The sequence below is a fragment of the Lates calcarifer genome, linkage group LG6 (assembly GCF_001640805.2).
Source record: "Lates calcarifer isolate ASB-BC8 linkage group LG6, TLL_Latcal_v3, whole genome shotgun sequence".
NCBI lineage: Eukaryota > Metazoa > Chordata > Actinopteri > Centropomidae > Lates > Lates calcarifer.
This window is the reverse complement of record NC_066838.1, coordinates 21,471,788-21,486,901: the sequence shown is the minus strand read 5'-3', so window position 1 is coordinate 21,486,901 and position 15,114 is coordinate 21,471,788. Positions and strand designations below refer to the sequence as shown.

The 15,114-nt window shown below is 40.4% G+C and overlaps 1 protein-coding gene across 1 annotated transcript; it reads right to left on the bottom strand.

Annotated features, from left to right (window-relative positions):
- Positions 1-673: 673 nt before the first annotated feature.
- On the bottom strand, positions 674-14,909 carry LOC108882184 (synaptophysin). Its single transcript, XM_018674533.2, has 7 exons — positions 14,800-14,909; positions 13,294-13,359; positions 6,463-6,587; positions 5,401-5,599; positions 5,093-5,284; positions 4,689-5,001; positions 674-2,816 (listed from the first exon to the last, which is right to left on the bottom strand). Exons 1-6 carry the CDS (start codon positions 14,815-14,817, stop codon positions 4,720-4,722), a joined length of 882 nt encoding a protein of 293 aa, XP_018530049.1. The 5' UTR covers positions 14,818-14,909; the 3' UTR covers positions 674-2,816; positions 4,689-4,719.
- Between the last annotated feature and the right edge of the window lie 205 nt (positions 14,910-15,114).

Genomic DNA, 15,114 nt, shown 5'->3' with positions numbered 1-15,114 from the left:
AAACCTGTAGTAAATTTAGCTGATAATACTTTCATTTTTATACTACTTTTACTTAAGTGCGGTTTTGAACGCAGGACTTTTATTTGAGTGTATTTTACACTTGAATTAAATTGCCAGTCAACTATAAAACTAAACAAATCAATTAAAATTAATTAGCTTATGAATATTGGAAGACTGGTACTGTGGCTGCAGTGTATATTATAACAGTACTATGCTCTCATTTAAATCCTGATCTTCTTTACATCATGTATTTGAATTTAGCAAAGGAAATAATTCTCAGATTTAGCTAAATGAGATGGAGGACACGTAACCCTCTCTGACTACTAGGGAGTACCACAAAGACAGATATCAAAACTACAAACTAGGTCAAACCATAGGCTGTATAAAAAGTTTTAAGGGTTATTTTTGTATTAATATACAGTCTGCTGATCAAGCTAACCTACATATTGGCCCCCAGCCTGCCTGAAATGGTGTTTAATTTTTATTCTCAGAAATATGGGCCAGCCAAGAAAAAACCAAAACACCACTGGCATTTTAGAACTTTTTATCCAAATTTATAAAGACCTTTAAGATAAGCTTGCTTTATAACTTACCTTAAACTAAACTCAAATAAGCAAAGAACAACAAACAAACAAACAAACAAAAACAATCAACTCCTGAACAGAAATACACATTTTAACCTTCAACAGAATAATTTCAAGTTTATTTCATTTTGTTTCACATGGATCCCATATAATAAGAATACAGCAGAATTCTGGAGAGTCTTGGATATTTTTTTTTTGTTCTCTGACTTATCATTATCATAAATACTAATATGAATACATCATACACAATAAACACAGCACTATCCAAAGGCGTAGAGAGTACCACAAGACATCATTCACCACTAACAACAGAGTATATTTCATTTCAGCATATTTATAAGAGCTACAGTGAAAGAGATAGAGAGAAAACAAAAACGGAGGTGTAGGGAACGGGGGGGACTAGAGGAAGAGAGAAAGCCAGGTGCTTCTACACTGCCTGAATCAAAGAACCCTGATTTTTAAAAAATAATGAGTAATGGATCGATATACTGGAGATGGATGACAACTGATTCTGGTGAGGACTGTGGAAGCAAAACTACCAATCAAGACACATCTCATTACCATTTGGCAAACATGATCTTGTATATCCAAACAGAGGATTGGCAGTAGGATGGGTGTATTTATATCTGGAAAGAAGTAATTATTGCAGCACTTACTTTGTGCTTTGAATAGAATATAGCAGAGCTGCTGTATGTGCTGTGCAGTAACCACTACGATGGAACAAACATACCACGGTATTACTGTTTAGTCTAATGCTTTCCTGCAGCTTTGAGCCTCAGCCTCTCAAATATGTTCAGGGATGCTTTAGGATATAAGGTGTAAGATGCATGCAGTAAAATGCGCTTGCCTTCAGAAAGAGAAGAGATAAAGACGGATTGAGGATGCAGGAGAAGTATATATATGGAGACATACTGTTCAGACCGCCTCTTTATAATATGTGTTTACCATGGCATAACCAAGCTCTTTAAGGTTTAATATACTTTAATCTCATTTACCTACAGCTCATGTTAATGTACGTATGGTATGTCACTGATTACAGTGTGATAGAAACACCGGTTAGAAAACTATATGACTCTGTCTTACAACTTTCGGGACCACATTAAAAGGCGATCGGAAACAGGACGAGGTTCACTGACAAAACTCGTTGGATGCCATCACATAAATCTGAACAAATAAACGAACACAGCGAACACTGCTATTAAAAACTGTTGTTCTCTGCTCCGATTCACAATTTTCATACTGATAGCACACTATAGAGCACAGCAAATACAAGATGCTACCATGCTCACTAATTTTCTTAACCCTATGTAGTTTTTTGATTTTGAATGTCAGGATTTTAAATGTTCTGTGTATTACAAGAGTTCATCCTCTCTCGACAGTGACGTTTGATGGAAAAAATATATATAAAAACACAAAATAAAGTTGAAACAACCTACTTATAACACACTGGTATCAACTGCTCCTAAAATAAATGACTCTTTCTCTGCTCACTCCTATATATCAATAATTTATCAATTAATCAATAATTCTCCTCTGTTTTCCTTTCAAACCTTGCCATCAAATGAGAAAATTAAAAAAAAAAAAACAAGATTCTGAGATGAAAACATAAAACCAGCATTGTGGTATGAATAATTTAAGGGAATTGAAGGGCAAAGGCTAAACTATGTGAGCTCCTAAACAGAACCAAAGTAAATGCAATTGAATAACTCTGTGCTCAACATTTGTTGTATAACAACTAATATGGAGTGCACAATTATTCAACTGTGTACATATAATCATATATATCAGCATGTTGATATTTACACAGCACAGACAAATACATTCTCCCAAGTTAAATATTACTACAATTTTTTTTTCTCATAAATGTAAGTCTTTTCCGTTACAAGATTTCTCTTAAATGTTCATCAACGAATGTTTTGGTATTTGTATTCAAGTTTTTCTCGTATAACCAAACAGACAATCCTCTGTTGTCTTCTACAGTTAAATACATCACGAGAATAAACATCATGTTACAGCAAAGACCCATTTCCCCCTCCCCACCTTACCCCCCGTCCCATCCCCAGATCCTGCTCCAGAGTGGTGTTCCCCCTCCCCACGGGCCCCACCAGTTTCTGCCCTCCATGCCTCCCTCCCTCCGCCTGTCAACTAACAGATACAACAAACAGACAAACAGAGGAGTGTGGAAATGCAGGTGGTGGTCGAGAGCCACACTCCAAAATCACAAGGTCACCCCTGGGAGGAGGAGAAAAGGAGGAGAGAGGTGAGAGAAAGAGAAAGAAGGAGAATATTAAACAAACAGAAAATGTATGATTACATTAATGACATGTTAAATATATAAACAAATTCTGATTCAATATATACAAGATATCAAAAGCTGATATTGAAATATCTTTCAAGTTGCAGATGGCTCCTAATCTGTGAAGAAAATGACCATAACACTATATATTCATGTGTAAAATATATAATGTTTTAATGTGTCATTGTTACATCTTTTATGTTATGTAACATGTCAGTGCATAATGTGTTAAAACTCAATGTGGTATAAATTATTAGAGACACAAACTGGAATTTAGAGTCCCTGAAATGGGATTAAAATAGTATATATTTCTCTATAATATTAATGACTTAATAAGAAACAATCAAAGTCTTCAGTCACTGTACTGGCAACATGAGCAAAACACCTGTCATTACATTTTGATTTAAAATGCTAAAATCTGATTGGTGCATGGTATTACAGTACGTGACAGCACCTTTTTCCCAATGAAGACCTCCCACACAAATACAGAGATCTCTAAACTTTGGCACATTATTCTGTGGTCATGAAGGATTCCATTGCTCCTAGTAGAAAGCTGAGGGAGTAAAATTTTTAAAATGTAACTTAAATAAAAAGAAAAAAGTCATGAAATAAGACGAGGTTTAACCAGAGTGTAGATATTCTGTATAGAGAGCAGATCAAACCCAGTGAACCCTATCTAAAGGACTAGAGGACTGAGTGCAGTTTTAGCCAGTCAGACACAACACTCTACAGCCTTGAAGCACTAAACCAAAAAGCTCTTTCTTTTCAGTTTGTTACAGGGTTTGCTGGGAAAGAGTGGAACCCAAGGCCAAACAGAGCAGGCAGGTGAATATAGCTTTACCAGATAAGAGCTACTGTGTACCATAGACTGCTTTGCAAGTCAGATGTTTTATACATCATCCATCTGAGCAGATCTCAACGTCATGCTGGTTTCACCTCTGCTACTCATCATTAACATACAGTACGGCCTGTTAATGAACAACCACTGCTGTTATTTCTCTGGAGAAGACAGTCATTACCTGCATGTCTGCATTAAAATAATACTTGCATGCACATTTGAATGGTTAATAGTCGCTGTGATTGTTTCTCCTGTCCATGACGAGATCCAGCACCATCAAAGAAATATTGATTATAGCTGCTTTAAGTTCAGCTGATGCTAATATGAGACAAACTAAGAGAGTATCTTCCACTGTTTTTAGTGTAGAAGTCCCTTTTTGTGTTTCCCCAGACTGTTTTTTTCAAAGCACAGTGACACAAAAGAGGGAATATCGAATCAAAAAGACACTTGATTTGGCAAACACAGACTGGTAAAGCCTCAGATTGTCCCTGAATGCTTACACTGGAATGACACTAAGAGGGGATCTTTTCATGGCCTGTAAACCATCTGAACAAACAACCAATGCTGCTGTTTTACTGGTCTCATTTGTAATATTCTTCTTAATGCAATCGCCAGGATTTGCAGCTGACATGGTGGAATAATTGTATATTCATATCAGCAACAAAAAGGTTCAGCAAGGTTATTTGCTCTATTGAACTATAAACTGGTGTTGATCAAGTTAACCTCAGGCTTTGAACAGTTAAGTGTTAGGAAGTTACACTGCATCCAAATTTGAATATCATTCAAGGGAGCGAAGTGGTTCAGGGAAAGGTTTGTTTGTCATTTGCATAGCAGTAATACTTCAGCTCATTCTCGCTGCCCTGGAGGCAGCATGTAAGAAACAACTATTGGACCAGACTTTGCTTGAATTAAAGATGAGATCACTACCTCTAAGACATAATGATATTATTATGATGTGAACTGCACTCACCATCCTGCAGCTGTGGTTTGACTGGACCAGCTCACATTTGATTAGAGTAGGAGGTGGGCTGCTGCTCATAGCCCTGGCTGTAACCTCCATCCTCGTTGTAGCCTCCCTGCTGGCCGTAGTCGGGCTGGTAGCCCCCCTGGGAGCCGGCGTAGGGGTCCTGCTGACCGTAGCCTGCCTGACCGAAGGAATCGGGGGCGGGCTGCTTTTCCTGTGATGGGACGTATGTTCCGGCGAAGGCGCCCATCCAGCCGGTCTCCTTGAACACGAACCACAGGTTTCCTACCCACAGGATCAGGTTGATGAAGCCAAAAGCCTGTGGAGCAGAGAGGAGGTAAGTGTTCCAGCAGTTCTCATATCAACTCTTCATGCAGCTTCGTTAACTGTGAAGGCATCTAGGGACCTACCACAGAGGTGTTGAGGCCGGAGACCTTGGGGTCGTAGACCTCACGGCAGCGATTCTCTGGTTCGTCGCAGGCTGAGATAAGAGTGATGACCTTCTCTGGATCAGTGGCTGTTTTCACATCTGACAGGCCTTTAGCCCAAGCACAGGATGACACCAGCCACATGAAGGCAAAAACCGCCGTCACAACGAAGTCCTGGGGATCAGCAAGACAAAATAATCACCTCTACTACCAACCACTGCTGAACATTAACTGCAAGTCTTGTTGTAGAACATGTATGTTGTGAAGGTGTGAGGGATAAACAAACTCACAATCTGGGCTCCTTTGTTGTTTTCACGGTACTTCTCCAGTATGAAACAGTATACAGAGAGCGCTGCCATGGAGTAGAGGAAGGAAAAGACACCGATGGTGACAAAGAACTCAGCTGAGGAGGAGTAGTCCCCGACCAGGAATAGACGCTCGGGGTTCCCTCCCCTACAGGTGGGGGCATCAAAGTAAACCTGATGGAGCCTGAGAACAGAGACAAAAATGAAAGATGGAAGTGCAAGAGGAGCAAAGACAAAGAAAGTAAGTAGGTACATGTAAGTAGAGTAGGTAGCAGTTGTTTGTGTAAAGACGATTAGAGGAGAGTATTTTAAGGGAACAGTGTGACATTGTGGGAAATGCTCTTATTTATTTTCTTGGCAAGAGTTAGATGAGAAGATCGATACCACTCTCATCTCTGTCTGTTGAATGTGAAGCTGGAGCCAGCGGCTTGTTAGCTTAGCTTAGCATAAAGACTGAAGACAGAGGGAAACAGCTAGCCTGGCTCTGTCCAAAGGTAAATAAATCCTCCTTCCAGCACCTCTAAAGCTCACTAATTAACACATTATACCCTAGTTGTTTAATCCATACTACAACTTGTCCTTTTAACACTTGGGTAAACAGTTTTTTACTCATTTATTTTCTTTTACATTTGAACAAAGCCAGGCTAGCTGGTTAAGCTAAGCTAACTGTCTTCATATTTAAGCTACTGACTAGCTATAAGAACGGTATCTATCTCTCTCTTCTAACGCCCTGCAAGAAAGCCAAAAAGCATATTTCTAAAAATGTTGAAAGGCACTTCCTCTGGCAAATGTCCCATTATAATTACTCTGATATAGGCTAATGAGATAACGAGTCTAATGATAGAATAAATCTGGAACATCTGTGTGTGTTATTTGCGAGCAAAAGTCAAACAAATGTGTCCAATTTGTATATTTATATATAAATTACTTTTAAATATAATTACTTGTGCTATAGCCTACTAGGTGGCATTAACAATTATAGCAAAAACAGGATCCCAAGTGTATGTGCTGAATGTTTTCTGCAGACAGGAAGGACAGTATACATACCTGAATGGATATTCAAATTCTACTTCTATGCCTAGGTCGCTCTCCGACCGGTTTTTACACTCCACGCTCATCTTGAACATGCCAGAGTAACTGCCACATGTCGAGAAGGCGAAGATTGCAAAGATCTGCAGAGGGAGAGAAGAAGGAGGCAGAAAGCTAAGAGACAAACTGGAGAAAAAAAAACAGAGAATTAACACAAAGTGACACTTTCCTCCGTGTGACTGACGGATCACATACAATCTCTACACTCCAGTTTAGTGCAGATGATGTAACCATGTAAACAAAGAGCTCTGGTGTAAATCGGGTGACAGCTCCATTTACACTGAAAGCTGCAGACGGTGCTTTCATCAACTGCGGTGTCTCAAGCACACTGATGCTCCACCAATCATGGTGAGCTGCTGGAAAATGCACACGGGGTGCAAATCAATGCAGTGGTATCACGAGGTTACACAGCAAGGACTGTACCTGTTGCCATGGTTACCATTACATTTTAGTTGACGTCAGGGTTCTGTAGATGTTGTTATAGTATTTTTTTTAATTTTTAATTTTTTTATTCTTTTTGTATTTTGTGGTATGACAGTGATTGTGCAGTCGTTCAGAGTCTGTTACTTCTGGTACAAACAGCTCGGTCTTGTTCCTCAGCACCCACCCACAGTCACGTAAACAGCACAAACAGACATGTATGGAGATAAACTCACTCTCTCTCTCTCTCTCTCACACACACACAGGAGATTAGACAAGTCAGACTATTTTTACCACACCCTCCCTACGCTGCAGGCCAGATCCGATTGGATGGAAAATCTAGCTATTAATCTGACTGAGGTGCTCTGCCATCTGTCACCAAATACTCAGCTACAAGCGATTGCACAGCCAGTCACAACACACACAAACACACCCACGGCCACACCCCCACACGTGAGCTCGTATGCTCACTTACACAAAGGAATGTCACTCCCTTCTTAACTCTGATCTTGTCGTACGGTCTACCTGCCGTGGGCACCAACACACTAAACTATTTACAGTAATCTTTTAGCTACTGTGAGTCCGAGGCTCGTTTGTTGGATTTACACACAGTGGTCGCCCAAAGCCAGCCTCATTGTTATCACTTTACTCATCCTTCTCTGATCCTGCAGGGCTATTTCATCTTTGAAGTGTCCTCTCCCAACAAGTCGAACACCTTCTCTCCCTGTCGTCGGTAAAAAGGCTTTTTAACACATTTTAATAATCAATGCAAATGACTGTGGATGTGATGAAAGTGGCAGTGTTAGTGTGTGAGCTGGCTGATAAACAAATTTCAAGCAGAGAAAAAAAAAGTCATTTGCCATCTGGAGGGTAACTTTAGAGTTGGAATCCATCCTAAAACACAAATGACGTCTCTATCATTTTTATAGTCTTGGTTGGGAATAAACTTTTGAAATCTTCAGAATATTTAAGCTTCGTTATGGTTTGGACACTGACTTTGGATCCATTTTTCTCAATCATGACAGTCTCAATCTGGCGCGTCAACCTCAGACGAATCTCTCCCAAGCTAAAAAATAAAAAAAAAATATGTGACAGGGCAGGAAAATGTGAACTGTGTTTTCTGTAGCATTTTCCTTTAGACCCAGAAAAGAATAACAGGATGTAATGCTGCAGCAGCTGAGCAATTAATCAATACCTACAGCATGTGCAGTGTTTCACACCTGCAGTGTCGGCACAATCCTTCACACAGTGCGCACATTATGGTATATTTTATCCTGAAAGATATAAATCATCCATTTCATTTTGTTTATTACAGCTGCATTGAGGTACAAACAGTTTTTATTATTGACGCTGTTCAAAGCTTTTACAGCTCCCTGTGTCCAGATCATTCTTTCACTATCCCTCTGAGACAGTTAGCGGTTATGATTTCATAAGATGGATCGATATGGAGACCAACAACATTTGGTGCCCCAGCTGTACATTTGGCTTTCCTGTCCTCCTCTTCTTCAGAGACATTTTGGAGAAAAAGAAAACTCTTTTACAAGGGCTGGACTCTCTATTTAAGAAACAATCTCTTCAAGCAACAGAAGTAAAGCGATGTGAATCACACTGATATGAGGAACTGAGGAATTAATTGAAGGAACAGCATATTTACATGTTAAATATGAATGTTTTCTTGAATAGTTTTACTTCTAGAGAGAAATTTTCAAACATTACTAGCTTGTTAGAACATAAAATACAGACCCTGATGTAAAGGTACAATAAATTAAAAATGTCATGCCAGTGTATTTAAATGTAATGAGACATAAAGTAAGAGATCCAGCATCTTAACAGCTCTGTGAGCCTTGGCTAGACACAGTGGTGCCATGAGCTACATGCTAGCATGCTCAACAATGCTAACATGCAGCTATTTAGCAGGTGTAATATCTACCATGTTCACCATCTTAGGTAGCGTGCTAACATTTGCCAATTAGCACATAACAGCAGAAAGCTGCATCATCTAAGAACCATGAATGACTGTACATAATTTTAGGCCAATCCTCCTGATACTTCTTGAAATATTTCTGTCTGGAACAAAGTGGGGAACTGACCAACATTGCCATCCCTAGAGCCACACCGCTAGCGTGGCTAAAAACCATTAGCAGGGAAAGAGAATCTTAATAGAAGGCGCCATGGCACAATTAAGAACCGTACTTTTATGGTGACAGATGAACGGAGAGAGGAGAGATGGGGGAGGAAGAGAAGAACAGCCAGGCTGAGAAAAGAAATGGTGGCACACTGAGTGTCAGGTGCCATGGTAACACTACTGGCAGCATCACACAGCGAGGAGGCAGAGGCTGGTTTCTACCCCTCCTGGTATGCTGGATGGTTGTCAGCTCTTCTGTGCCGAGAAGATACACAATCCTACACACTACTCAGACACAAACGATCAGTCTGCTACTGCTTTTCTCACGCTGTCTGTCTCTCTGTCTCTGTCTCTCCCCATAAAACCTGATCCACACAGGAATAAAGGTAGCAGTAGTCAATAGTAGAGCCCAACTGATAGTGGATATTTGAGGCAGATACTGAAAACCTAATCCTACAGTGATATATCAGCTCTTTTTTTTTTTTTTTAACCCAAACATATAATAAACATTTTTAGTTTAGGATTTTTGTTTGCTTTTGTTTTTTTTTGTTTTTTTTAATTATAATAAACATACACACTGAGCAGAACAATTTACAGATGAAAAATAAACTTGCCAGTTTGCTCTTGTGTAAAAATTATGTAACAGCGACACTGTTTCTAAATTATCTTTGGTATTTCTGTGCTGCAATGTCTTGTTAGTTGTCAGCCAACATTTATATCTGCAATAACCTTATATCGCCTGATTTATCCACCTCTGCTCAGTAATTTGACTATTTTATTCCAAAAAATATTACATGTTGTCCTTGTTCAACTAAAACAATGAAACACATCCTTTGAAACACATCATTATCTGGAGTATTTCAGAAGAAAAGCCAAAAATAAAATGTGCAAAAAATCTAAACAAAACAAACATACAAAAAAAAAAAAAAAAAAAAAAAAAAAAACCCTGAGGCTGAGTCTCTACCATGTGTTACAGATTGCTGTATGCACAGTATCTGTGTTCAGACAGAAACCTCTCATATCTGTAATCACTGCAAAGGTTCTGATATTTTATATAATAGTCGTAAATACTGTGTGGCATTATATATAAAAAAATGCATGCCAACATATAGCCAAAAGCACAAAAGCGCAAAAATAAACACAAGCTGTGTAAGCCTTCATCTGAGGCCCTGGAGTAATAACCACACAGAGTGTCTGAACAGCAAAAGCCCCCTGAGCTACAACAAAACCAACAGCCTTTATTACACTTTAGGGACTACACCAAAGCGAATGAGGCTCTTTATTTCATGTTCTCACAAACAGCCCTTTTTATGTTTTTTCGCTGGAGTGAGTCAGAGAGTGAAATCTGAATGCAGATTAAATTCAACGTAGCAGCACCGTCCTGTAGCGTGGGGTGGGGGGTGTGCCTGTGTACTCTGTGGTTGAGCTCTACATCAGCTGTATTTGGGAACTCAATGTCTTCTAACATCCATCAAATCTAGGCTTTGTCAGCACTATTCCCCAGAGACAGAGAGAGGAGAGGGTGAAGTGGGTTGGGTTAGGTTGGGGTGGGTAAGGCAAAGCATGATTCACACACACACACACACACACACACACAGGGCGCTGTTTAAATCTCACACATATTGTAACAACGAGAAGCTTTTTCACAGATAATTTTCATGCTCAGATGTAGAAAACAAGATCTCACATCCTCTGCCCACATACATGACTCCTCCAAAGTGATCCAGTCCATTACCATTTACTTTCATCTCTCTAATTCTCTGCTGACAAATTGCTGCTTTGAGTTTTATATAAAAGCACATTCTGGCTGTTTGACTCTACTCTATACAAGCATCTTTTTCACTGCTGCCTGTTTCCACTGAATCCTGCCTCAGAAGCTGGAAAAATACTTTTGAGGGGTGGCTCCTCTCTCCCCTCCTAAAAAACACTGTTGCTGGTGATGCATGCCCATATTAATCCAGAAAGAGCAGCAGCTCCAGCAGCTCCTCCTCTAGTCTGACGCTGATGCACGCACGCCCTCTGACAGATGATTCATGGGCCCTGGCTTCCTGAGCGAGGCTGCTGATTGGTGGTTGGCTCACTGTGTGACCCAGGGAGGCAGTGATGAGGTGCTGGCACACTCACACAGCTCCAGGGAAGGACTACAGAGTCATGCAGTACACTCATGCCTCTGACTGTTCTCTGGCATATCTGCAGAACACGTTACAGAGTGGGACTGCTTTAACACGCACGTTTTCATCTGGGTTGTGTTACGTTCTCAGGCTGAGGGAGCAGGGATGTAGCTAGGAATTATGGGATCCATGCACAAGAAAGGAACCCCCCTCTTCAGTTTCCTTCTCATTTACCCTCCCTACAATATGCATATAATTACAGTGCAAGCATATTTACACATATCTAGAATATATAGTGAATTGAAATGATTAGGCCTGAATGTAACGAGTATTTCATTATCGATTAATCTGATTAATTATCAGCCTGTTATGTTTCTCTGCAGCCCAAGGTGACCTCTTCACGTAGCTTGTTTTGGCAGAGCATCAGTCCCAAACCCAAAGATACTGACTTTACTACCATATATAAAGAAAAATGTCAAAATCTCATGTTTTAGAAGATTGAATAAGATTTTTTTTGTATTTTTTTTCTTGAAAAATGTCTCAAATGATGAATCTGTCATCAAAATACAGTAGTTGCTGATTATTTTTCTATCTATTAAATCATTTTTGGTCTCTATGTTGATAATAATAACCGGCTGCTGTAACCAGAGCCACAAACCAGAGCTGCCGCCAGAACCAGTTCATAGCATCACATGAGGGTTTTAACATAACAAGAGAAAAGAAAGGAACACTTGAGTCCACACATCTGAGAGGCCCTTGCTTAGCTGCGGGGCCTGCATGGGTAATTAGTACTACTATTCCCACCACTGTGGTGCCACAGCTGTAGAGAGAGAGAGAGAGAAACTGCAATAGAGAAGCACTGCTATTAACCCTGCAGCTGGAGCATGCTGCTGCTGATGGAGGACAAACAGCGTGGATGACAACACATTATACGAGGAATCTTCTACAAATTCTCTTCAACACATCTGCATTATCGTCATTATCGATGAATCTGATGATTATTTTTTCAATTAACTGATGAATTGTTTGGTAAAACGACAGGAGAAAGTAAAAAAAATGCCCATTGCAGTTTACCACAGCCCAAGATGATGTCATCATACTGGTTGGTACTGTCCAGCCAACAGACCAGACTCCAGAGATATCAAGCTTATGATTGAATTAGACACAGAAAAGAATCAATGCTTAACAACTGAGAAGCCGGAGCTCTGGAATAATTGTTATTTTGTTTGAAAAATGACAAAACTGTTTAATCAACTAATTGTTTTTACCCTAAATGGAACCGGATGAATTTATCAGTGAAAGTCTGATTATAAATGGGATACAATGTCCTATTTAATGATGTTTGCCCATGTAAAATAAACAAATAAAATAAATCTTTCTCCTTGAAATGCAGAAAATGCACAATCCTCAAGCTAATTTAAATACTTCAGTATATTTATTTATTCTGCTCTCTTCCTAGATAAACTAATACATGAATAGTTTGTTGGCTCCATCATCTGGTGGAGGAGACTGTGCACATCAAAACGTGGTAATAATAAACCACACTAGTATGCAGAGGTCACGTCCTCTGAAGAGGATTTGACAAACTGTCATTATATTCCTCGGCGGACTGACACCGTGTTACTACAGCAGTGACGTAACACATCCTGCTGGTGTCTCCTGCTCGCTCAGGCCTGCTGGGAGTCGTATCATCATAACCACCATCAGGATACAAGAGACTCCTCTGTAATAACCTCAGTCATTATTTGAACATAGGTAAGAGAGGGAAATATTAGAGCTGAGGAAGCGTTAAAAAAAAAAAGAAAGGAAAGAGTTAAACCCGAGTAGGAGAGTCTGCAGCTGCGAACCTGTTTTTCTAAAAGTGTACAGTCACATCTATTATTAAGCTCCATGCAGCTTTATGACCTCTGTTTGAAAGAAGGTCACAAATCTGTCACTGGCAGACATGGCTTTATTATTTATTGCAAACAGTCATACTAGTTCCAAGCATTTTATCCTTGTTAATATTCTCTTCTTCCCCTTTTTTTAATGATGGAAAAAATGGGAAATATTAATGCTCTAGTTCTATTTGTTACAGACAGCAATATAAATACGTAATAATACATGACTATAATAATATAAATAATGACTTACCCACTGTAGAATTTTTATAAATCCCAAAGGTTGTTTGACTACTGTGAACTGCCCTTGGGCCACCAACTGTCAAAACACAAAAATCAGAAATCAGCTCTGGAGTTTATATATTTATTTATTTTTTAACATTTTCATAGTGAGGTTGGCTCTCACTGTGTGTGAGCTCAGCCTCTATCAGTACTACACCAGACCAGGCGTGATGCTGCTGCTGCTGCTGATGATGATGATAATATGATGATGCTGATTAAAAACATAAACCTAATTACCTCATCCTCACAGCCCACAGGCCTGTCCTGCTGCTGGCACCTGCAGGTGTTTGTTACATGGCAAATAATTGGCAGTGGATAAAATGACTCCACTGTCACAGCTGGCACCTTTGTGGCCAGTGAGATGCTGTATAGTAATTTTGGTATTGACTTTAAATGCTGTGATATGTGTGTGTGTGTGTGTGTGTGAGAGAGAGAGAGAGAGAGAGAGAGATAGATCCTGGCAGCATTACAATTACACAAAGCTGATTAGCTAACTGACTGCTTCCTCTGCGCTCTTGCTACACACTTCACAGCAGCCGATGTCTTATTCATTTTGAGGCAAGGAGGTAAAAAGGTGGAAGCATTTGTGCGCAGGTGAATGCGACACCGCAAAGAAGGCGGTGTGTGTATGTGTGTGTGTGTGTGTGTGTGTGTGTGTGCATCAATAAATGGCCGCACAGGAATAACCAGCAGCAGCAGAAGCAGCAGCAGTGATGGTTTTCTCTCAGGCTGTGCGGGGATACACTTCTCACCCTGACGCTCATTGTTTCTCCGGCGCTTTGGATGCCAAACATCCATATTAAACAGATGACGCATGAACTGACAAAAAAACAAGCCTTGTCAGTCCTGATATTCGCTTATTTCCCAGGGGAAAAAAATGCCTTGTTGGCTTTGTCACAAACCACACAGCTCTCTCAGAGATGAGCTGTTAGTGGCCAGAGAGATGCAGGAGACCGTCCTTCTGTGTCGGGGCCTACTGCGGCTATCCGAGAACACCGAGGGCCTTTGGAAATTAATCAGATTCCCGTTTGTTATCTTAGCAACAGCGGGGTAATTGAGAGCGTGAGCAAACTAAATCAATTACCCGAATCTCTGGAGATAATAAATTACATCCTCTCCTTCCTTTGCTAAATGTCATTGCTGCAGCAAATCACTGGACATCCTACACACATTTTTTGGACTGTCAGCGCCGGGCCACTCCATCATATCGACTGCAGCATCAGTAGTGGAAAAAATATCCAATTCCGTCGTGTCTTTACACAAATGCATTTATTAGATAAATGCATAAATTACAATCCGACTCCGAGGGATCGCAAGCGCTGCATTAGAACCTGGAGGTCGGCGGATTATGATTTTAAAAATATTTTTATTGAAGCGCGCGACAGAAGGAAGATGAAAAATAGAAATAACCTAAACATCAGCTATCAAATGAAACTATAATAAATATATAGATGATTTCCCCCCCATAAAGCCTTACCTGGTTTACGACATCCATCTTGGCCGCTTACTCGCTGATAAGAGGATCAGAGGGGCGGAGGGAGGGAGACGTCTCATCCGGAACAGCCCAAAGGGAGGTGGGGGGGCGAGGGGGAGGAAGACGTCCGAGGGGGAAGAGCTGGACTGCGTCACGGGCTTGTTGCGAGGACGTATGAAGCGTCGTGACGTCAGACAAGTCGTTCGGGGGTGTGGAGTTTAAAAAGGAACGGGCGAGGTCCGGTCTGTCCAATCACGGCGCCGCTTTATTCTAAGAGGAGCTGAGATTTGCCTGGAGGGGGCTGTAATGAAGAGAGGA

Excerpts from the sequence above, each read along its gene's own strand:
- LOC108882184 (XM_018674533.2), bottom strand. Across the intron at positions 5,600-6,462 it reads GAATTTGAATATCCATTCAG|GCTCCATCAGGTTTACTTTG; the intron begins GTATGTATACTG and ends CTCTGTTCTCAG. Across the intron at positions 5,285-5,400 it reads ACAACAAAGGAGCCCAGATT|GACTTCGTTGTGACGGCGGT; the intron begins GTGAGTTTGTTT and ends GCTGATCCCCAG.